General features: G+C 29.9%; 1 protein-coding gene across 1 annotated transcript; it reads left to right on the top strand.

The window, feature by feature from the left end:
* The first annotated feature begins 914 nt into the window (after positions 1-914).
* On the top strand, positions 915-9128 carry LOC108331986 (protein PHOX1). Its single transcript, XM_017567051.2, has 3 exons — positions 915-3872; positions 3950-4188; positions 8794-9128. Exons 1-2 carry the CDS (start codon positions 1844-1846, stop codon positions 4096-4098), a joined length of 2178 nt encoding a protein of 725 aa, XP_017422540.1. The 5' UTR covers positions 915-1843; the 3' UTR covers positions 4099-4188; positions 8794-9128.
* Positions 9129-25642: the final 16514 nt, after the last annotated feature.

Genomic DNA, 25642 nt, shown 5'->3' with positions numbered 1-25642 from the left:
TCATAATTTGGAGAAATTATTTGTAATCAAAATAACACTTTTACTTTAACTTATGCCTTTTCTTTATTTATTTTTCATTCTTTCTGCACTACATTTTCCAATAAGATTTTCTCCAAAAGATCATTAACTGTTAAACACTTTTCTTTTTCCCGTGGAGTGTGGAACTATTTCCCAATATTTCACGCATAGCCATTTGCTTTTTAGGTTTATCCAAAGCACACATACTTTACATGATTGCTTAACTCATGTTAATCAAAGATAGACTAAACTAACCTATCAATCAATCTTATAACAATCCATGCTTCAATAATATTGAATTATATCTCACTTTTTTTCTTTTTCTTTATTGACTTTAGATATGTGACAAATGGAGAATGAATCTCACTACATGATGTAATGAGTGCCCATATATAAAATGTAATGAGTAAGTCATAATAAAGTATAGATAATGTTATATTTAAAAAATTTAGATGACAAAAATGAATATATACAATTTTTAGATAGGTATATAACTGTTTAGCAATTTAAAACTTTCTTAATTTATACATATCATAATTGTTATTATATGCTTAAAATAATGACATGGGTAGGGAATGAAAGCATAACTATAAATAAAAAATTGAAGGAGGAAAATACAATGATACACTTTGTGAGACACCAACTAACATAAACGACCTTTTCATTATATATGCCAAAATATAAAAAATAAAAAACCAACAAACTGATGGATATGACATAAAGGTCAACATGTTTGTGCCACTTCACACTAAGGTTGTCCTAAAGCAAAGGATTAATTAATTAATTCATTACAAAATTTTCCATGGTGGGACCCACCAACAGATTTTGTTTTGTTTTTTTTTTCACGAATTTAGGGAATTAATTAGAGAGTGACAGAAACTAATTCCCCAGGGATATTGTATTGCATTGCATTGCAAATTTTCGGTTCAGACAACAAATTCGGCATTATCTGATCTTTTTCTCTTTTACTTTTCTCCTTTTTTCCATTTGTGGCGTTAAGGTGAAGGGTGTGGAAGAAAATCCAATACTTCTCCAGAAAGACGAAGGAACAACGTAACGTTAAGATGGTTTGGCTTTCTTCCATTGCTCGCATTTCAGACTTTCTCGCTCTCTCTTGGTGTTTGAATTTCCTTCACAAAGCCTGAACCTTTTCCCCTGAATTTGTCACCCTGATAAGATTTTCGTTGTTACCGAATTCTGGCTCTTTCTCTCTCTCTCTCTCTCTCTCTCTCTCTCTCTCTCTCTCTCTCTCTCTCTCTCTCTCTCTCTCTCTCTCTCTTCAATCCCTTTCTGATATAAAACCAAAGGGTAATTTCCTTCACCTTCAAATCTGAGTTGGGTTGTCCTTGTCCCCTCTCTGAGTTGGGATTTGTATCAGCAGAAACAAATCCTGATTTGGAGAGAAGGGTGGTGCATTTGTATTCCCTGAACCCAGCCCAGTTGATTCTTCAGTAATTTCAACTTTGAGGTTTTAAGCTTGTTTCCTCATAGTTGCTGCCACTGTTATATATTATATATATATAAAGTTGGTTATCTTGGTTATGTGATTCTTGTATCAACCTGACAGTTGTATCTTTTCCATTGTTTCCTTCTGCTATGTTCATAGGTTTTTGTGAAGCTCTTTCCTATTAAATTGTCTTTTCTTTGAGGAGGGCTTTGCGTTTGGTTTTAGATTTGTCATCTTGTGTGTGCATTGATTCATTGGAAAAATAAAAAATAAAAAAAAGCCTCTTTTCCTTATGTTGTTGAGTGGATTGAACTGTTGTGGACTAGGAGGAGTGGTATCTTTGATTAGTTTATTTACTGTTGGATTGTTGGGTTCAAAATGGGGAAGAACAAGAAGCAGGTAGGAGAAACAAGTGAAGATAGAGGAGATCATAAGAAGACAGAAGATGAAAGCTCCAGATCATATGACAACGATACTTTGGGGTTTATATCAATGGCTCAAGATTTGAAGGATGAAGGGAACAAGCTGTTTCAGAAGCGGGATGTTGAGGGGGCTTTGGCAAAGTATGAGAAGGCCCTGAAATTGCTTCCAAGAAATCATCTTGATATTTCTTATTTGAGGAGTAACATGGCTGCGTGCTACATGCAGATGGGTCTTCGTGAGTATCCTAAAGCAATCAATGAATGCAATTTGGCTCTTGAAGCATCACCAAAATATAGTAAAGCTCTGATGAAGAGGGCAAGGTGCTATGAAGCTTTAAATAGGTTGGATTTTGCGCTGAGAGATGTTAGCACTGTTTTAAAGATAGAGCCAAATAATGTAATGGCATTGGAGGTCTCGGATAAGGTGAAGCATGCTCTCGAAGTTAAGGGATTAGTAGTAAATGATACGGAAATTGAGTTGCCTCCAGACTATGCTGGACCTCCTGATTTACGTCTGGAAAAAGTTTACAAAGAAAAGATTCACAAGAAGAAAAAAAACAAAGAGAAGGTGAAGTCTACTGATAAAATTGAAGAAAAGAAAAGTGAGGAGAAATTAGATGAGAATAAAGCTGAGGACAGTCGGAAAGATAAGAAGGCTAAGAAATATAAAAAGAAGAAGGCTAAGGAAAAAAATGTTGAGAAAAAGGATGACGTTAAGGAAGTTATTGAGGAAAAAAGTAATGGTAGAAGTGATGATATACCTAAGAAAGCAGCAAAACTTGTTTTTGGTGAGGATATAAGATGGGCTGAATTGCCAGTTAATTGCAGCCTCTTTCAGCTAAGGGAAATTATTTGTGATCGTTTCCCTATACTAGGAGCAGTTCTTGTCAAATATAAGGACCAAGAGGGTGATCTGGTCACTATCACTTCTGATGAAGAATTAAGGTGGGCTGAAACAGGATCACTGGGTTCTATTCGGCTGTACATAGTGGAAGTTAATCCAGAACATGATCCATTCTTTGTGAAGCTTAATGCAAAGAGTGGAGAAAAGGCTAGTATTGCTAATTCTCCTGTGAATGGATCTGTGGTGAAGGCAAAGGACATTATTTGCTCATCTTGCATTGAGGATTGGATAATTCAGTTTGCACAACTGTTCAAGAACCATGTAGGGTTGGAAGCCGACAGATATTTATATTTTCATGAATTTGGTATGAAGCTCTATTCAGAGGTTGTGGAGGAGACAATTATAAGTGAGGAAGCTCAAGGCGTGCTTGATGTTGCTGAAGGTAAGTTCCAAGAGATGGCAGCTCTAGCATTGTTCAATTGGGGAAATGTGCATATGTCCAGCGCAAGGAAAAAAATTTATTTTACAGGAGATTCTTCTAAGGAGCATTTGCATGAACAAATCAGAAGTTTGTATGAATGGGCACACGAAGAATATGAAAAAGCTGGGGAGAAGTATGAAACAGCCATTGAAATTAAACCAGATTTGTATGAAGGCTTCTTGGCCCTTGGCCAACAGCTGTTTGAGCAAGCCAAGCTTTCTTGGAATTATGCACTCTGTTCTAAGGTAGATTTATCAACATGGTCCTCCTCCACTGAGGTTCTTCAGCTTTACAACAGTGCTGAGGATAGTGTGGAGAAAGGAATGCTTATATGGGAAGAATCAGGAGAGCAGCAGTTGCTGGAAACTTCCAATCCGAAGGATATTTTATTACATTTGAAGGACATGGGATTGGACCAACTATTCAAAAATATGTCAGCACATGAAATTGCTACACAGGTGGCAGATACGAGGTCTCAAATGAATCTTCTGTGGGGTACCATACTATATGAGCGCTCAATAGTGGAATTCAAGTTAGGGATACCGGGATGGAATGAAACTCTTGAAGTTGCAGCTGAGAAGTTTCAACTTGCTGGAACTTCTACAACAGATATATCTCTAATGTTGAAGAATCACTGTTCAAATAACTCGGTTGTAGACGGTACATTTTCTTTTCTAGTTAGAAAATTTATAGCTGAACAGATATGTATTCATATATACTTACAACTTTCCCAACAGGTCTTGGAGTCAACATTGATGAAATAGTCCGACCATGGAATGAGATGTACAACGCTAAAAAGTTGCAGAAAGGTGTGCCATCATTCCGTTTGGAGCCCTTGTTTAGAAGAAGAATATCTAAAATACTCCATGCCTTTGAGCTTGTATGAGTTACATCTTTTTCTACAAGTTGTTGAGGAATAACAGAGCCAACATCCACATGGCTTGCTTTTGTGACCGAGATGCTAGTCATCATGAAGGTAACTGAGAGTCCTATGTTATTTCTTTTCTTTTAGTAGTATTAATTGTCACTGCTTATTAATCTACTCGTTTTGTTCTCTTTTTGTACATGTCTGTGGAATGAGACTCTAGGTGCATCTTGCAAAAGTATCTTGTAGATTTGTGCATTGATAAGTAACTGAGGAATATTGGTGTTAAATTTAGCTGGCGAAAATTATTGTCTTTGTGATCATCCCAGCAAATTGAGAATTATGCTCGAACATTTTCTTTTTGACACTGTTTGGACATTTACTATCTGCCTTCTAATTCTGAAGGAAGTCTTGTCATTGATGATCAATGTGCAATGTGTTGAAGTTTTGTAAATTTCTTGCTTATCTTTTAGAATCACTTCTGCAAGCTATTTTAAAATGAACAAGCTGCTCCGTATATACCCTTTCTTTATAGCATAAACATCTGTTGACCATATACAAGGGGTTTTCATACGAAGTTACTGGCAAGGACTTCAATAGTTCAGTAACAACTTACGTCTTTATTATTTTTGAACTAATACACAAACCCCATTACTCAATAAAGGATTTTAGATTGCTATATCTTCACCTGAGTAAGATTAAATGTTATTTGGAAGAAGTACTTTCACAAGAATAAAGCAGCGTTTAATAGAAATTAACTTCTGTCAGAACTAGGTTATAAATTTATAGCCCAAGGTCACTTCTTCTGTATGAATCTTTCAGAAATAATGTCTAAGAACTTGATATTCAGTTGAATCAATTGTAGAGCAGACTGATTTAATGAAAATGGATTTGTTTATGTGATGACATCAAGCCTTTGCTTCATCAGAGGACAGTGTATTACCTTGAAGATTGAATGCAAAGACAATTGTTTTTGTTGGAAGTTCCACATCGACTAGAGATAAGGCCAAATTATAATATATAAGTGAGGTGCAAACCTCAACTTACAATCCAGTTTTGTGGGAAATAGCAAACTTTTGGAAACATCTGAATATTTTGTACATAGCAATATATGCAGGCAATTAGAGAGAAAGTAAAGATATCCTAGATCAGAAATTTTGACTGTGGTGAAATACATTATGAATTTATGGACCTAATAATCTGACATTAGCAGTTTAATATTGTGATTACATAATAATATATTAACGTGTACATGCACCAACAATTTTCAGTTTTTATTTGTGAGGCATCTTAGGTAATTTGGTGATTATTCTTTCCCATACTTAGTCTGGAAATAGATGATAAAGGTATTATGACTACAATACAATCGGGCATTTCCAGGCTTGGACTCAAGATTTTTATTTTTATAATTTGCTTTTCTGTAAATTTTCTTCCATCAAGTTATACTTAATCAAGTTTATATTATCTTATAAATTACTTCTGCAATTTAAACGATTGTATTTATACCTTGAATATTTGTTTTAGTTTGCTGTTTTTTTGCTAGGCGGCAATCATGCAGGTTTTATTTTACTTGAACTTTGTATGGAAATAAAAAATTATTTTATTGATAATAATTATGCCAATTACATTCTTATCATATCTATTTGTAATATTCAAATTCTTAAAAATAAAGAGATAAAAGTATGCTGAGATGAATGGAAAGATTCTACATGTTTCTTTATAATCACTATGGATACACTGATGATATTTTTATTTTAATAATATGCTATTTACAACACTTATCTTGAAGTTGATAAATGAATATAAATTATTTTGAACTTGCCTACAAGATTAGGGAATCTACCTTTTGTGAACATGTTGGTTATTTGAAGTCATGGGTTGTGCCACAAAACCTTTGTCAAAATTATCCTTGATAAAATTACTGTCAATTTCAATATGTTTGGTTCAATCATGGACTGGATTAATGACAATGCTTTGGCTAACTTGTTATCACAATACAATTAATGTCAACCTTTATTTTTATCATATCTAGTATAATTTTTTATCCAGAGCCTTTCCCATACACCTTGAGTAAGGACTTGAAATTCAACTTCTGCAGTGGAACAATATATTATATCTGTTATTTTTCTTTTCTTTTCTAGTTCACTAAACTTTTTCCAAGAAACATATAATACCTAGAAGTACATTTTCTGTCAGTAACAACACTTGCATAGGTTGCATCAATATATATCTTTAGGGTCAAAGGTCAAAGTGTTTTCTTTCCCAAGCAATGACCCCTTTCTTGGGCTTGAAAAAATTTTGTCAGCTACTTGCATGCATGTTTCTCTTGGATCTTGTATAAATTGATTTACCACACTAACTGCATAAACAATCTTTGGTCTCATGCGTGATACATAAATAAGTTTTCCTACCAATATCTGATATTGAGTCTTGTTATAATTATAGAAATAAAGAATGTCTATATATTAGGAACTTTTTATTTATTCTCATATCATGTCTTTGTTATTAAAGAATATCAAATCTCCTCTACTTATTGAATTTCTTCCTTTTTCCCAATATAAATAAAGTTCCTGAGTTGTTTGTGTTGTTTCAGAAACACAGTTTTAGCTATATGTTTCTCTCTTTCCTAGATTTTAACATGGTATAGAGTTTTTTTTTTCAAAATTGTGTTTACCTGATAGCCCCACTATCTCTAGAGGATTTTCTTCTAAAGCTCTATGAAGAAAGACATTCTTCACATCCAGTTGGGGTAACTTCCAGCCAAAATCAACTGGTAGTGTAAGAACAACTCAAACTATATTAATCTTAGCTAAAGGATAAAATGTCTCCTTGTGGTCAATTTCATAAATTTGAGCGTATCTCTTTGCAACCAATTTGACTATATATGTGTCTTTTGTCCTATCTGCCTTTTATTTCAATGTAAATATCTTTCTGCACCTTACAATTTCTTGGTTTGTCAACAATCCCCCATGTTAAGTTTCTTTTCAATGCATTCATCTTCCCTCTCATGGCTTGAGTCCAATGTTCACTTTTCATGGTTTTTTAGGGCTAAGGTATGAATTCTCGTTACCTCAATGACACTAATAAAAATTCAATGTTTATTAAAAAGATTGTTAGATTAAACATATTGAGAAATAAGATATTTAAAATATGATTTTTTTTTTTCTTTTCCTCAATGCCATTGGTAAATTCTCTGATACTTACCTCCTTACTTTTATCTCTAGGGATCCTCACCTGTAAGTTAGACAACTCTTAAAGTGGTTTATTTGCTTCTTTGATAATCAAAGTAGGTTGTAACCACAAAAACTCGACAAGGTAGACTTGGCATGAGGGAACAAAAGACAATAAAGACTCAATAAGATTAATGTCATTTAGTCCGGGAGTGGATAACAATTCTTCCTTTTTGCACCTTTGCTTTGTTGTGGAGTGTTTACATATGTTAGTTCACAAACAATACTATTATGAGACAAAAGTTTGTAGAATTCATGATTCACATAATTAGTACCATGATCAAATCTAATTCTTTTGACATTTTTTCTGTATTGATTTTGGACAATATGGAACTAGATAACAAAGATATGAAAGACCTCAAATTTACCTCTCATAATCTATATTCATGTGATGAATACAATCATCAATAAAAGTAACCAATCATTTTGATAAAAAAATATGTTCTAAAATAGTTCTCCAAACATCAAGATGAATTAAGTCAAATAGAACTCTATTTTACCACATGTGGGATATGATGCATGGTGATGCTTTGACAATTGACAAATATCACATTTAAAAGACTCTTTAGTAAATAGATGAAGGAATAATGATTTGATAAAGTTGAATGAGAAATGCCCAAGTCTTCTATAATAAAGCCATATTTGGAAACTCGTCCATGTTTTTGATGTTGCTTGCTGCATTGTGACCTTTATTTTGTTTTGGTCCTTGATTCCAACAGATACAACCCAATCTAGGCCTTTTAGCAATTGAATTCATCTTTCTTGTGGCAAGGTTCTGAAATACATAAGAGAATAAAGGTTACTAAATAGTTCAAATCTTTTGTGAGTTTATGCACAAATATAAGACTACTATTGGTCAGTTGTTGGACATATTAAACATCCTTTAATACATTAGTTATTTTTGAAGTTATATTTCCAGATCTGCGTTAGTACACTATCACCACTTGTGACTAAATGAGTTGTTTTCTAGTCATGTGATCAGTTGCTCTTGAATCAAGAATCCGAACACCTTAAGACATAAGACCAATGTATTGAATGTACTGTTACCTTTTATGGACAAGGTAATGATCTAAGGGACTTTTAATCATTCATTCAATCATTGTGCTCAAACACAAAAGTTCTACCTTACAAGCTTTCATACATTAATCCAGAATGTTAAACCTTCTTTCCGGATTTGAATTACCTAACCGGAGTTCACATATCGATGTCTGCATTTGTTACAGAAAGGTTAATCCAGAATGATATATTTATGTTTCAGATTACCTAATCCAAGTTTAAAAGGGATTTAGGTTTTGAGATGGTTGAGGTGCAGAAACAAATATCTCTTTTTGTGTGCTATGTTACTACTCAATTGACATGGTATTTCATGCAACCTTTAGCTATGTGCATGATTGATACTGTTTGCTGCTGTTAACTTCTTTTCTATGCCCTCTTTGTTCATAAAGTATGGAGTATATTTTATCATCTTTGTTGGCTTATTTTGCAGGTTTCTTTGCCTACTATCTGTAGTCAACACTGTAGTTTTAGAAAGAAACTATCTTTCACAGGAATTTAAAAGTTTGGGAGATTCTTGACAGGTGGGGAAGATGGAGTAGCAGAAATTACCTTTTAGTTACTTTCTGCCTTTGCTCACATTGCCTTCCCTTTATGCTTAGATTTATAGTGGCCGGTAGGAAATTAAAGTTATACTGAAAGAAAGTTGGAGAGATTTGTTGTTTGTTTTCTTGTTTCTCTTGTTCAATAGTTTATCATATGTAACTACTTGTTGAATTAGTATTTCTAACTACATGAGGTTTCCTTGTACTAAATTATTCAACTTGCTGCACATTCTGCTTATAAAGTTAAAGGGAAAAAGGCATTTTAAATTTGTTTGAAAGGAAAGAGTAGCAGATTTTAATTCTTATAACTTCATAATTCATTCACAAAAAAATTGTCCCTTTAAATTTGGTTCAGTAATTTTGGTTTTTGAACTGTTAGTCAATTGTTGTTCTCTTTAGATTAACATTTGTCATTTAAATTCTGTTTATGATAATTGTCATAATTGCCAGAGTTTGCTTACATAAATTGAAATGGCATTGTTTTATACCAAAAAAACATCAGCAAGAATTTCCCTTTTCCCATTTGAAACGAAAATCCCAGTTCACCTCTCCAATTTCACCTTCACCTAAGTTCTGATATTTCACCATAATGTCGTCCCCTCTCTTGAAATTTAAGATTCTTGTTGTTAAGGAAAACGGTCTTTTTTTTTTTCCTTTGTGTTTTAGTATTGAAAGAATTTTCTTGGATAGTGAGGTTCTTATTATATGCATAATTTCTTTGTGTGCACCTAATGGTCATTGGCTTGTTGTTAAGATGATTTATAAATATTGATTGACAATAGCAGGTTTCATTTTAGGGTTTTGGTACTAAATGAATGGGACTAACCTTAAAAGAAGTAAAACGATCTACTACTTTTTATTTTAAAATATTTATATAAGATGAAAGAATGTCACTATATTTATAATAAAAAATATTAGAAAAAAAGAAACTAAAACTGTAAATTAATTGAGATCGAAGCCAGTAAGAAAATTGTGTGAAATAAATTTTTACATATTTTTTGGAAGTATAATATAATGTTGTTAACATTATACCATGAACCATTTTCTAACATTTTTTGGAACAAATTAATCATATCTCTTATAATTTATAATTTTACAAGGAGATTATAGGTATATTAGAGTTTTCTTCAACATAGAAAAAAGAAGCATCTTGGTGTCTCTTAATTTAGTTACAATAAAGAAGATAAAGACATTAAAGAGATATGGGCACATCACATAATGACTTTATATTAATGCAACAAGAGATGTAAGAATCACAACATCATTTCAAAATATTTGATTTGTAGTATTTTCAGAAAATGAAGAATTGCAAAGTATAATTTTACTTACGTATAGAAAGTTCCTACTGTGATTTGTTTTTCTTTAATTATTAAAAATTATAAAAAGTTTCACAAATTTCTTAAAATTTGTAATATGAAAAATAACTAATGTCATCTTCTATAAATATAAAGAAAATATTTGCAACGTTATTCTCTTATTCATATATTTCCTTTTACAAGTGTTTTAATTATTACACTAATTATATGTATATAAAAATCTTGTATAAAGATTGCATTTAATAGTTTATTTCAAAAGTTTAAAATTTATTTATTTATTACCTATGAAATTTATTTCATAATCCATGTTTTTTTTACAAGTGTCTTAAAAGTAAGTTGGCTAATTTGACATTCTTAATTTATTTTTTATTTATATTTAGTGTTATCACATGTGTAAACAAATTATTTTACTCTTTTATTCATTTATTTTTATTTTAAATTGATTTTTCCTAAAAATAGAAAAATGAAAATATGCTAAGAAATTAATAAATATTCTTATTGTTGAATATTTTTTATATTTATTATTTCAAAATTAAATATTATTTAAGAAAAAAATTAAATCGATATTATTCCAAAACTTCATATAATGTTTTAAATAATTATATTTATAATACAATCAATCAAAAAAATTATATTTAATAATTTATTTCAAAAGTTTAAAATATGAATTTATAATAAAAAAATGACACTTCTTAATATTATAGTTTTTTTTATATTTATTGAATTCATATTCTACTATTTTCAACTTCAAATATTTAGATTTAGTGAGTTTAATAAGACTAAAAAGGAAATATATTTATATTGTTATTAGATGAATTTAAAAATATATATTATACGTATATTGATTAAATAAGTCTAACAAAAAATTGGATTAAGAACAAACATTAAATGAATATTTTATGTACTGATCAAATAAGTCTTACAACATATATTAGATGAGTTTGTCCATACATTGATTAAAAGAGTTATACGCTAGATAAATTATATGAGTCTATTAATACGAATTAAATGACTATATTCATTATCTTATACACCATATTACATTAGAAAAGTTTGTTCATATATTTGATTAGACAAGTCTAACAATACACATTAGACCAATCTATCCATATATTGATTAGACGAATCTAACAACACATATTAGATAAGTTTATTAATACACTAATTATATTAGTCTAGTAATATACATTAGACCGTTCATACATTAATTTATATATTTAGTAAATCTACTGTAGATATTTTTGTACACATCTTTTATATTTATAAGAAGTCTACTCTATATTTTTGCAAGTGCTTTATACTTTGTATTTTTATAAAGTATATACTATTTATATTTTTCTAAACTTATGAATCATTTTTAAAGTTAATTTTATTCAAAATTTAATTATAAATTTTAAAATAGTTATTATTTCTTTTCTCAACCTTTAAATGTCTTTTAATAAAACTAAAATTACAGAATTGAATTAAAAAAAATAAAATCAATTAAAATTATAAAATTAAATTAAAAATTTAAACAAATATAAATATAATTATACAGTTAAATTAAAAAATATTAGAGAATTAAATCAAAAAATAAAATTAAGATATAATATATTAGAATTATAGAGTTAAATTAAAAAAATAAAATAAACAAGTTCAACAAAGATTCAAAAATTAAATTCTAAATAAAATAAATATATGATCAATTAAAAATTGAAGAACAAAATTAAAAAGGTCAACTAGAATTGTAAAATTGAATTTAAAATAAAATTGAAATATATTCGAATAAAATTTGAAAATTAAATTCAAAGCGGAACTGTAAGGACCTAGAAAATAGAATATTAGAGTAGATAAGTGTATTAAAATAGTGAGACGAACATTTTATTTTAAAATAATCTTATAATATAAATATAACTTTTTAAAGTTCGGTTCATTATCTAAAACACATTTATCTCTCTAGAACCTTATTCACCTAGAGTTCTCTGCCTTCTCTCAAGATCTTCTCTCATTTGGGGTGTCAGTTTGACGATCAGGAGGTGCCTAGACGATCCTGGCGTCAAGAGCTATCTCTTCCATCGATCAATTTCTGGATTTGGTCAAGTAAGTGAAAATCCCCCTTTCTTAGCCTTTAGGGTTCTTAACTTTTGTAGATGTTTCTACTCTTGCATGAACCGGGTGTTCATCTTCTTGGATTCCTAAATTTCTAGTGATTCTAAGGTTGGGTTCCAATTGAGTCATTAAAATGGTCAAAAACAGGTTCAAAGTGGTAGATTAAAAATTGGGTCCCTAAGTTGATGATTTTGATGTTTTATAATAGGAATCGATTCATAATTACTTCAGATTGATGTTGTGAAGGTTTAGAATCACTTAGTCAGGTCTAATTAGGTATATACAACAATCCAAGGGTGTTAGAAGTTGGGAATAATGGTTAGAATTGGTAATGGCTGGTTGAGTTGCATAATTCTGCATAATTTCGTTCTGCATAATTTCGTTATGCAGATTATGCAGACTCGCTATGCGAATCCATTTGCATAGCGAGTCACCTTGGCGAAATGCTCTTTGCCAGGGCATTCGCACAGCGAATGAGCTCGTTGTGCGAATGGTTTGAGAGGGTTGCTCTCTGTTTGATGATCTGCATAGCGGTTTGGGGCGCTATGCGACTGGTAGGGGTCTGGAGTTATTTCTAATTTTATTTGAATAGCGAAAGGGGCGCATAGCAAGTGGTTTGGAAGGTTGGTTTCTGTTTGAGCATTCACATAGCGACTTGGGTGCGTTATGCGAGGGGTTTGAGGTCTGGTACCTCTGCGAGTTAATTCGCACAACGAGTTGTGTCGTTGTGCGAGAAACTCCGGGTCTCGCTATGCGAATGGGGTGCGCTGTGCGAAAGTTGAGTTTAGTTTACTATCTTTTTCTATCATCTTGTGTTGTACTATGTTGGGTGTTGTTTGGTTTGTGAAATATGTTTGAGAGTGTTTTGTATTATATAAAAGAGGATAAACATGGATGTTAACTACACATGAAAGTATGTGGTTTTAAAGTATGGTTGATGGACGTAATTCCATGATCCTCAAGGAGAGGTTTCATGGTGGTGCCCTGTGTAAGTTTAGAATGATTTGTAGGGAGCTCAGTCTTGGGGGTTATCCTGAAATTCCAATGGTCTTTCATTCTCAAGTAGAGAGGATTGAATCATGTCGTGAGGAGTAGCAGGAGGTCTTAGTCTTGGGGGCTTCCATTATGCCTCAAGGCTCGGAACAGATTAACCTCGTGAGTGTGGTAGGGTAAAACCCATTGGCAATGGCTTTGCAAAGCAGTAGAAGCCACCACGAGTGCATGACTTGTCATAGCTCGACAATCATTCTAAGTCTGGACGGTCAAAGTTAGTGTAGTGTTATGTATGAAGAGTTATTTGGTGCGAATGAATAAGTATGCTTGTATGAAACTTAGTAAATGAGTATATGATTAATCTTTGTTTAAACTAGCTTACCATTGCTTTTCTGTTGTCTATCCTTGTATGTTTTTCTTTTGTGATGATCACTTGTTTGGTGTGAGGTTAGAGATACATCTATTTCAGTTACTTCAGCGATAAATGATCGAGGGAATTCAGTAAAGAAGTCGGACAAATCTACAGGTGTAGATATTGTCTTTCGTAGGTTTGTTTCTTATATTAGTTAGTTTATCATATATGTAATATTCATTTTAGTAGTATTTTACTATTAAAGATGAGATGTTACTTGAACCAAAGATTGCCAAACTAAATAAAAAATAAAAAATCAAGATAGAATAAATTAAAATTATAGAAGTAAATTCGAAACTTAAGTTTCACTGTAATGATTTGATATTCCAAATATGTACCATAAAATTTTTATGGTTGAATTTTTTTTTTCCAAATTGAATCTTCATTAAATTCGTGTGAACACCATTACTTGCAGACCTATATTTATATATGTTGGATTTCACATAATTACAAAATGTAATGATTGTAATCACAATTTATATAAACACTGGATTAATTTGAATGGACTTTTCTAATTATATGAGAATAATTTGAGTTGTTAGCATCTAACATAGACATTAAATATTTGTGTGGCTATGTTAGAACTCTCGTTTGGTGACTTTAAAACTCGTTTGGTGAGTTGCATACTATTTTAGGACTATAATGTTGCAACCACTTCACGTGATGTCATCCATAATTTGAAATCATTAACAGAATTATTAGGATTTCCAATATAGGTAGTGATTTTGTTTCGTTTGAACTTCCTTCGAATCTATATTTTCATATATCTATCGAGTAATAAATGAAATTCTCATTAATACTTTTAAACATATAAAATTAGTTTGATGAGTTTAAAAGAAGTAAAAGGAATTGTGAGTTCAACTCATCCAATAACAAATAATAATAAATACTAATATTTTCAATAAAAAAAACTCATAAAAAAAGTTAATGGAGATGGAATAATCTATATAGTTTTAAATTTAGTTAAGGAAGTGCTTTCACTATCATCTGCACAAGCTGCAATTAGAAAAATCAGAAAGTTGTTTCAATGTGTTTGGATCGTTATCTCTGTTTATAGAAAATCAAATAACTATGGATAACATTTTATACACTACCCACTTCTATACCTCACACCTTCATCCATCTCCACTATAATTCTATGAACCGAATAAATATTAAAAATTAAGTAAAAAATTATAAAATAAAATTACTAATTAAAATTATATATTATTCACATCATATTTTTTTAATATTTACATTTTACATGTCTAAAAAAGAAACGAAGATTTAATCGTTCCAATTCAAAAACTCCTGCATTAATACCACGTATTCTCAGTCTTTCAGTCGAGAATGATATAATCCTTTTACACTTGATTAAGTTACAAATTAGCCCCAAATAAATCTAAAGTACAATTAAAAAACAATGAAATAAATATAAGAACTAAAAAATATATATATACAAAAATAAAGAACTATTTTAATGATCAATAACATATTTCCTTGACACGTTTCTAATTAATTTTCTAGAAATAATATGTTTTTTTTTTCTTATTCATATACTCATCACCCACTTTGAAATTATCATGAAGAAAAATTAATAATAACAAATGGTATAAATCAAAGCTATTAATTTTCCCAGCAACTTCACATTATGATAAAAGTTCTTATAATTTTCATGTTCAGTTATATGGAAAAACAGCAAGAAATGGAGAACGATTGAAAAATTTATGCATATAGCTACTTCAGTTTAGAAAATAATTTGTGAAAATATAATTTTTTTTTATACTTAAGGAAAAAAGCTTTATATAACTGAATTATTTAAACTGAATATATTAAATATATAATATAATATTCAAATATACCTAAATAATATGTAGTCTTTGTTTTCTAAACTTGCAATCGAAGAATTGATACTTGAAAAACACGTATAAAAAATGTTATCCAATGATTAATATAAAATAATATTAGGTTTCGTGGCTGGAAAAGAAAACTGCTTCACTTTCAATCACAATCCCATCATACATACTAAGCTTTCATGGTTTCATTCATCCCAAATTCCAAACATTAGCCATCAATGGTGCATCATGCCGTAAGCCATCAAATATCAAATATTCATTCACTTTATTAATAAGAAATACTTTCTATTTCATTATACACTTATGGCTATTTTTATTACTATTATTTTGTGAATTAATTGAAATATATTTTTACTATGTGCAAAAGAAGTACATTTAAATCTTAGTCTCCATTAAAAAATCCATTCCTATAAAATTTATACCCTATTTTAATTATAAAATTGAACATTTTACAATTTAAATTGAAAATATATAGTAAAACAGCATGGAAATTGGAATGAATCCTATAAAGTGGGATGGCAAGTTGGTTCATCTGCCGTATTATTTCGGCCGTTCTATGCCAAAAAGGAGTTTGGGCAATTTGCCTAAGACTTATAGGTTAATGTATATTTGTAGATATGTTTTCTTATGGATTGACTTAACTTGTATAAATTATAAAAAAAATTATTTATAAATTTAGATACTTTTAATTCGGTTTTTATTAAATAATTTAATAAGTATTTAACATTTTCATATTTTTAAATTAATATTTAGTTGTTTTATTTTTTTCATTAATCACGTATTTTATCTCGTCATCTTTTTAATTTGTATTACTATGTTAAAAAATGTAATTTTTTTTTAAAATAATGTAAAATGACAATTGATTTACCATGACTATGGTAAGTGATGATGTGAAAGTTATTATACAATCTTATTATCCAACATTTTTAATTAAACATAATAAAAATCACCTATCATTTTAGATTAACAGTAATATCTAATGTTATGTATAAAACTTTACATTTTTAATATATGGAGACAAATAAAGAAGATGAGTAGACAAGATAATCATTATGTCATACAATTAATGAAAACATTTAATCCTAATTGAAAAATATTAAAAATTTGGAGAACTCAATAAACAAAAGATATTAATAAGATTCAATTTAAAATGTAAAAATTTAAGAAGCACTTGAAACTTAACTAAACCATTTTTCTAGTTTTAAGTTTGAATATCCTATAAAACTAAAGATTTAATGCAATTATAACAACTGAAAAGAAAAAAATTTAAAGATTAATCATTTCCTATTTATTACAATTAAACAAGGAAGTAAATAAAATATATATTAAATAAATCATAAAATAAAATCTAGATTTAAACTTGAAAAATATATGATATTAATGAAATAATAAATGAAAATACATATTCAATACACAAACAATACTACATTAACAATTAAAGAAAATACAAGTTGCGGGAGGGATGAACTTGTATTTCGTTTCACATTATCTTGCGTGTAAAAGAGATCTATAAAAAGTGACAAATTCATTATTTGCTTAAATATGTATTTAGTTTTTGAGTTTTGAAGTAAATTTGGATTTCGTTTCTATCTGAAACATTAATATATTTAAATTTCAAAATTTTAAAAAAATTAATAAATTGATATAATATAATTAGATTAAAAAAGTTATATTTATTTGTTTTTAAAGTTTGAAAACTAAAATATATCAAACTTTTTAAAATAAACATTTCATTAAAAACTTAGAAATTAAAAATATATTTAATTTTAAACTATTTAATCAATCTCACACCTTTCAAAATAGATGCCAAATCAGTTTATATAAACTATCTCGCATTTTTATTCCTGAAGAAAGAACCATACGTTAAAAAATATATTTATATACATCATTAACCTACTATAAATACTATATTAACATATAATAAGTTAGTTGATTTTGTAATATTTATTTTAAAATCATAAAAATAAAATAATCGATATTCCCTCAAATTATACTTACATTCATCACTCTCTTTTTCTTTATCTATACAACGATCTCGATAGTTACTACAACAAAAAATTATTTTAGTTAGAGGTATATTTGTCGTTTTCAGGAATTTAAATCCCAACTAAACGCGTTATCGGCAGTTTAACTTTTTCTAGGAAAAAGTAGTGTCGCTAATGAATTATCCGTAGTTGTCATAAGTCATTTGAATAGTAAAGGTTTATAAGTTCTTTTTGTATAGAATATAGCGATAGTCTTGTATGAACTACTATGTAACTTATATAACAAGAGTTATTTGAAATTAGATAAGAACTCAACTAACTACACCTTGAATTGAGCACTTTCAATTTCCAAAATTAAGAGTTAGGTTTAGATAGTGAGAAAGGTGGTGGTTGAAGATCTTTATTATGAGTGGAAGTAGTGATGTTGGCGTTGTTTTCCATTGGCCTCCAAAAGCTTACTTCCTCCACAATCCCTTTTTTACGTTCCTTCAACAAACCAAACTCTTACCCTTTCCACCAACCAACATCATCTTATACTTATTCTAAACCTTCCTTTCCATTGGACCACTTCCTAAACTTTACCATGGATGCTCTTTCATGTCATCTTTCTCATATAATGTCATCATAAAACATTTTAAATATTTTCATAACAACTATAGTGATAATAAAACTCATTAATCTTTATAAATATTAAAGTGGGATTAATATAGCAACAAAAGTTATCTTAAGTAGGTGAGATCTATCATATTGATCAAGTTATATAATGTCCTAGCTAATAATCTAAGAAGTCATACTTAATTTCAAATCGTTAAAATTTAAACCGTTTAACTTATTCAAGTTCTTTTGTTATCTATATCCTTATTCCCTAACTTTTATTATTTTATGGTTTTTTTAATGTATTTTATGTCATTTTTAAAATTTTAAAAATATATGCTAATAGATAAGTGTGTATATAATTATGAATATATAAAATATATAAATATGAAAAATTAAAAATAATTAAAATATTTAAAAAATACATTTAAAATAAACAAGTTTGCACCAAGTAAATCATGATATATATGTTTATTTGTGAAGCATGTATTTTTCTGACATACCTGAAACTTTATATGACTAAGTTTTACTTATACTTACAAATTTCAAAGTATTTCACAAAGTAAATTACATAGAACATGTAGTTTTATGAATACTCATGGTAAAACCATCTAAGCTCGTTCAAAACTTTCTATTGGAGCTGTAGTATCCTATGCTTTTAAGTATGACTCTATAGAAGAAATTATAATCAAAATTGTTACGTTATTAAGAATTAGGGTCAATATATACAAATGCATACAGGTAAATCATGATTTAAAACATCAACCATTCAAAACATTAATCAATCAAATATTAGTGAAAAATATAATTTTTGTAGCGATTTTTTATATTGATTGAGATTCATCAGGTATAAAAAGTAATACGGTAGTAAGATTGTAAATATGATAAACTTTTTCATGGTGATTCAACTAAGAAAAAGTATAAAAAGTGGTGTGATACAAAAATTATAATAAATTACAAATATTTCTATATAGATTCCATTCACAACATGTATAGAAATTCGTTTTTTTATATTAGTTAAATGTAGAATCGGTATAAAAGTAGCGTGGTGGTAAAAATGTAATATTGGAGAATTTTTTCTATACCGGTTAGTCACTATAACCGGTATATAATATTTGATGTTTTGCCCTAACCCTCCTTTCGCACTTCACTTTCTCCCTGAGCGCTTCTTCTCTTTTCTTCACATTCTCTTTGTGTGTTTCTTCTTGTTTGCTTCTCGTTTCTCCATCCCCTGACTAGTTGCCTCCTCGACGAGCTCCTATGCATTGAGACAGAGTTCAAAACCCTCAACGTTTGCAACTTTGCGACCCCTTCCAGATCACCAAGCTGACACTTGTCAAAACCCTCGTTGTGTTCATGAGTCACAACCCCTTCCAGATTGCCAAGTCGTCACTTGTAAAAACTCTTATAGTGCTTATTGGCTGCGACCCCTTCCAAATCGCCAAGCCATTGCTTGTCAAAACCCTTGTTGTGCACTGTATAAAGTTGACTATGTCCCTTGATGGGGTTTCGCCACCGTACACGAATGAAGATTAGAGATACCCTAGCACAAGATCTCTTAGGGTTTTGTTTCTCGCAGCGTCACCGTCGTCACACCACTACCACTCACCGCAGGTGTTGCGTCGTCACACCATGATGTCATTGACGGTGTTGATTCTCTTCTTCCCTATTTTTTAAATTACCAACGTGCAACCAGTGTACAACAACCACCACGAATCACTTGTCATTGTCATCGTCGACAATCGTACCAATATTTACATTCCAAGGTGCCATTGGCTTCCTATTCTTCATGGGATTGATGGAGACCCTGGTTTGTTGTTAATCTCTACATCGAAATGGAAAATAAGGATAGATGGAGTTTTGTTTTAATTGATGAATGGAGAAAAACAAATGGAATTGAGTGTATTGATGGAAGAGAAAGAAGAGATTGGAGGAAGAAATCGTGGCCTAGAATGTGTTGATGGTGGATGAGGGAATTAATGATGGTGAATAAGGAAATGAAGAATTTGTTTTCGATGTGTTGTGCTTTGCCTCTAAGAAATAAGGAATAAAGGAATGATGGTGGTTGGAGAAGAAGGCACGTGATGCCAAGGGTGATCAAGATGATACTTTGTTAGTGGTTGTGAGAGATTGAGAGGATGAATATGTGTTATGAAAACTGGTACTTTGTTGTCTTTTCTTTTTAGGTGCTTCAAATTGAAGAGGAGAATGATTGAAGAATGAAAGTGAGTCTAATGTTGCAGGATGTTTTGTGAAAACAATAACGAATCGTTGGGAACCTAAAATGAACCTCGTCATTTGTTACGAGCTCTGAAACACATACCAATAATGCTAAGAAGTGAACTTTAAGCTAATTCAACCCCACAAAACCGGTTTGTAAGGTGAGTTATAAATTGGTCTTATCTCTAGTTGATGTGGGACTTCCAACACACCTCCCTCACGCTGAGATATAAACATATCTTGAGTGTGAGACTAGACATTAATTGATTGTCCGATAACAACCCGATAGAGGATGAAACAACGTGCCCAATAAACAACAAATATCGTTAGGATAGACTTTAACCATAACTCTGATATTATCTTAAGATGTGAACTTTAAATTTAACTCAACCTCACAAAAATGACTTGTAAGATGATGGTTGCATCCACTTAATATTATAAATTGTTCTTTCTCTAATCGATGTGAGACTTCTAACAAATAATGCAAATAATTATTGGATCATGTTACCTACTTTGTTTGGCTTCTCAACCTAATGGTTTGATTTTGGCCGATGAGAAAGAAAAACATTTTTCTATACTAATTAAATAAAAAGTGATATTTTTCATACGGATATTCTAATTATCTTAACTTATATATTCTTATTTATCTAAATTATGTTAATTAATATTTTTTACGAGTTTAAAAATCAATAAGAAAAACTAAAAAATTATGATTAGAAAATATCATATATTTAAAACTAATAAATACTTTTATATGAACTAAAACTATACAATATAATTTTTAAACGCATTATTGTGTACCATCAATCCGTCGTGCATGCACAGCTGCCTGACTCTTTAATTATAATATATATATATATATATATATATATATATATATATATATATATATATATATATATATATATAAAGAGATATATACTATATTTAATAAAAACGAAAGTGGATAAAGAAAAAGTTAATTGTGTGATTCAGATTTATTCATATACATAATAACATATATGTTTGTATAGTTTCTGAGTTTGATTCCCTGCCCACGTTTTGCTATCTATAAAGTGTCATGTGATTTCGGTCCCCACTCCTAATGCCATTGGCATCTTATTCTTAAAGACATTAGCATCTTACTCTTAAGATGCTAAATTGTCAATTCTAAATCAATGAAATTTAAACCTACTCTTAGACTCTTCAACACTTAACTATTTTAATCATACATTTCTTCAACATAAAAAAACCTAAGTAATAATGTATATTTTAAATAAAACTAAACTTACATATTTATATATATATATATATATATATATATATATATATATATATATATATATATATTAATATTGATAACGTTATTAGTCTATTAAAAAAATAGTCAAATATTATCTAACTGGAAAAAAACTATGAATTTTGTTATGATGTCGGTTTAAATCATTAAAAGAATTATAAGTTTGATAAAGTAATGTGTTTAATTACTATAATATAATGATAGTATTTTATATTATAATGCTTTAAAATTATATGATAACCAATTTTAACTGCATTTATACTTATATATAAAGATTTTTGTCGTCACATTTATTTTCCAATTTTTATTTAAATAAAAGTTTTATAAAATTAAAATAACTATTTTATCAATTTTATAACTGTTTCTTTAAATTTAATTATTTTTTAATTTGATAGTGTTTTTAAATTTAATTATTTTTAATTATAAAATTACTTACCAAATAAATAAAAATTATTTATAAAATAAAATAATAAAATTATTTATATTTAATTTTATTATACTAATAATAATAATAATAAATTTTTTATTTTTTATTATCATAAGTGAAGATTTGTATTTTTATTATATTATAATATTCATTCATTATTGAAGAACGTACACTTGCTTTTAATATATATAGAGAGAGGGAGATTGAGAGAGAGATAGATAGATAGATTTATTTATTTATATATTATAACTTTTATTATATATAAAAAAATTGCATTAACCAAATATTATCCGTTGTTGCCTAAATTTGAGAATTTTTTTCATAATTCCATTTTTAATTTCTTTTCCCATTTTTACGTCTTACATTACACTTAATCTTATCTGTTCTCCTATTATTAGCACTTCATGCTACACCATTAATCCATATCTTTGGAACATTATCATTACTTTAAATAACAAATAAAATTTACAGTATTTGTTTTTGGCATAATGGCTTACTTAATCCCCATGTTATGAGATTTTTTTTTGTTTAATACATGATTTTAAAATTATTTTATTTTGTCTCAAAAAGTGGTATAAATTGTATTAATCACATTTATAACATCTCAGATTATATAAAAGCATATAATACAGTGAGTTCACATTTATATAAAAGAGGACAGTTAGAGTAGACTGTAAATAAGGTAGTTAAACTTACAGTCATCCCAAAATGAGACATAATTTAAAACATAAACATAAATAGAGTATTTCAAAAGGATAGGAATCACACGGAAATCCTCAATAGCTAAACAGTAATTCAAAATACAAAAATACTAAGAGAATCCTAAGGAGACTAAGCAGCATCATCGTCTTCCTCCAAAGTCTGCTCCAGAGGCACCTCATCCGCCTCTGCTTAGATCCAAGTGGATGGTCATTACAAAAGAAAAACATATCCAAGCAAACACAAACACACAAGCAAGGGTGAGCTAGATATAAAAATCATGTTATAACAGTCACATGCAATAGGCAAGCAAAGACAGATACAGTACACTACACCCACATGACTTGTTGCACTTAAACTTGACTCGTCCGGACTTAGAATGATTGTCGAGCTATGGTGGGTCATGCACTCGTGGTGGCCTCTACTGCTTTGCAAAGCCATTGCCAATGGGTTTCACCCTACCACACTCACGAGGTTAGTCCGTTATCACTCACCTTGGGCCATACTGGAAGCACCCAAGACTAGGACCTCCTGCTACTACTCACGATATGATTCAATTCTCTCTACTTGAGAATGATTGACCATTGTAGTTTCAGGATAACCCCCAAGACTGAGCTACCATGCAAATCATTGTAAACACTGAGGGCACCACCATGTATCTCCCTTGAGGATCATGGAATTACGTCCAATACTGATACTTTTCACTTTAACACCAACATGATAATGCACACATAAGCCCTTAAAGCAATTGGAACAATTAAGTAAAATAGCATACTGGAATAAATACGAATATAGGCCGAACGGAAAACATCAACACATAATGAGCAAGACCGAACACCCTGTGAATGGTGGAGACCGAACGGTATCTCACTTTCCAAATGACAGAACCGAACGGTCCATAAAAGGTAAGACTGAAGAAGTGGCCGAACACTATTTAGGACCGCCCACTAAGAGAGACAGAATGCTACTACAACCGAACGCTACTTGAGAGACCGAACGCTACTTGAGAGACCGAACGCTACTTAAGACCGAACGCTATCTAAGAGACCAAACGCTACCTAAGAGACCGAACGCTACGTAAGAGATCGAACGCTACCTAAGAGACCGAACGCTACCTAAGAGACCGAACGCTACCTAAGAGACCGAACGCTACCTAAGAGACCGAACGCTCAACAACGCATGGCCGGACGATTATTAGTTCACTTTCGGCGAAACTGCATAATTCTGCATAATTTCTACAGAATTATGAATAACACCTAACATAACCATTCCTAACCATTTTTACTAACTTCTAACACCCTTAATTCTTGTTTTATACTTAATTAAACTTATCTAAATGATTCTAAACATTCCTACTACCATTCTAAAGTGATTAAGACTCAATTTCAACTCTAAAATACCAATTTTCCCAACTTAGGGATCCAAAACCCAATCCTACTGCTTTGCACCTATTTTGATCAATTTAGTGACTCAAACAAGTCACAATACACTAGCTAAGACTGCCCCAACAGCCCAGTTGCGCTTTAGACCCCAAATGCCCAAAATCACTACCTCACTTACTCTCAAAGTGACCTAAAAACCACAAAACTCCAAATTTCTATCCAACAAAAAATATACCAGATTTCACACTTAAATCACTTTCAATTGGTTAATTATAGCAATTCAAACCCATCCAAATCAATTCCAAACAACTCAACACAATTTCATGGATTTCACATATCAACACATACAATACAACATACTCAAAACGCAAAATACAACTCCAAACAGTACACCAATTCAGAATCCAATATACATACACTTCATGCAAGCAATTTAAAGAAGTATTCTAGCTCCCCTTACCTTGGAGTTGAGCAATACAACCCACTAGAATGCTCTAACAGTGTCTCACACAGCAAGGACCCGACCAAACCCCGCTAAAGAAGGAAAATCTAATCAGATGGTTGCGAAGCTCACTACGCCGTGGTCACTTGAGCACCACCTAATCCAACATGCAATGGCCGAATGTGAGGGAATGGTAGAGAGAAGGCAGAGCAAGATTAGGGAAAATAAGAGTTCTAGAAAGAGAAGGAAAAGTTGGCTAATGAACTCAGATTTTGAAAGGTCCCTTCTAAAGTCATAATGTCCTTAGTTTTACGGGCCTGACTGCCTCAACCTAAGACACAATAACCCTACATTTTCAAGCCCTGATTATGAAATCAGTACTGTTTTTTCTTTTTTCGTTTGCTTTTCTTGTCCCAATTTTTTTTCTCTCTTCTACGTTAGCTAACTTTAATTTTATAAATTCAATATGTTTCTTTCTTAAAAACATTTTGTTCTTATTAATGTTATATCTTTAATATATTTTATTTTAGTTTTCGGATTAGGATAATACCTATCACTGTTTGATTTGAAAAAAAATCCAACTTGTTATTTATTCCGTTAATAATTGATACCAAATTAAAATTATCTATAAAATTTTAAAAGACATACTAATATTCAATGTTATTTAAATTTTGTTATAGAATTTTAAAATATAACTTAAAAAAGTTGCCAAAACAATATAAAATTTAATATAATTTAAATTAAAAATGCATTAGTTTTAATTGTAATTATAATTAAATTTAATGTAATAAAATTTAATTTTAATTTTAATTTTTTTCATTAATGAATATAAAACAAATAATATAATACTCATGTCAAACTTGTTTATAAATAAATATTAAAATATCTATTATTTATAAATATTAAATATTCACATATTTTATTTACAATACTTATTAAAGTGACAAAGGATAAGGAAAAATAATTTAAAATTTTTAATTTATTTTTTATTAAATTAAATGATGTTCTACTTCCATTAGAATATCTAAGGTGAATTTGTATCTGCAACTTACATCTTTAAACAAC

Source organism: Vigna angularis, chromosome 4 (assembly GCF_016808095.1).
Source record: "Vigna angularis cultivar LongXiaoDou No.4 chromosome 4, ASM1680809v1, whole genome shotgun sequence".
Lineage (NCBI taxonomy): Eukaryota > Viridiplantae > Streptophyta > Magnoliopsida > Fabales > Fabaceae > Vigna > Vigna angularis.
The sequence above is the reverse complement of the archived record's forward strand: the minus strand, read 5'-3'. Positions and strand labels throughout refer to the sequence as shown.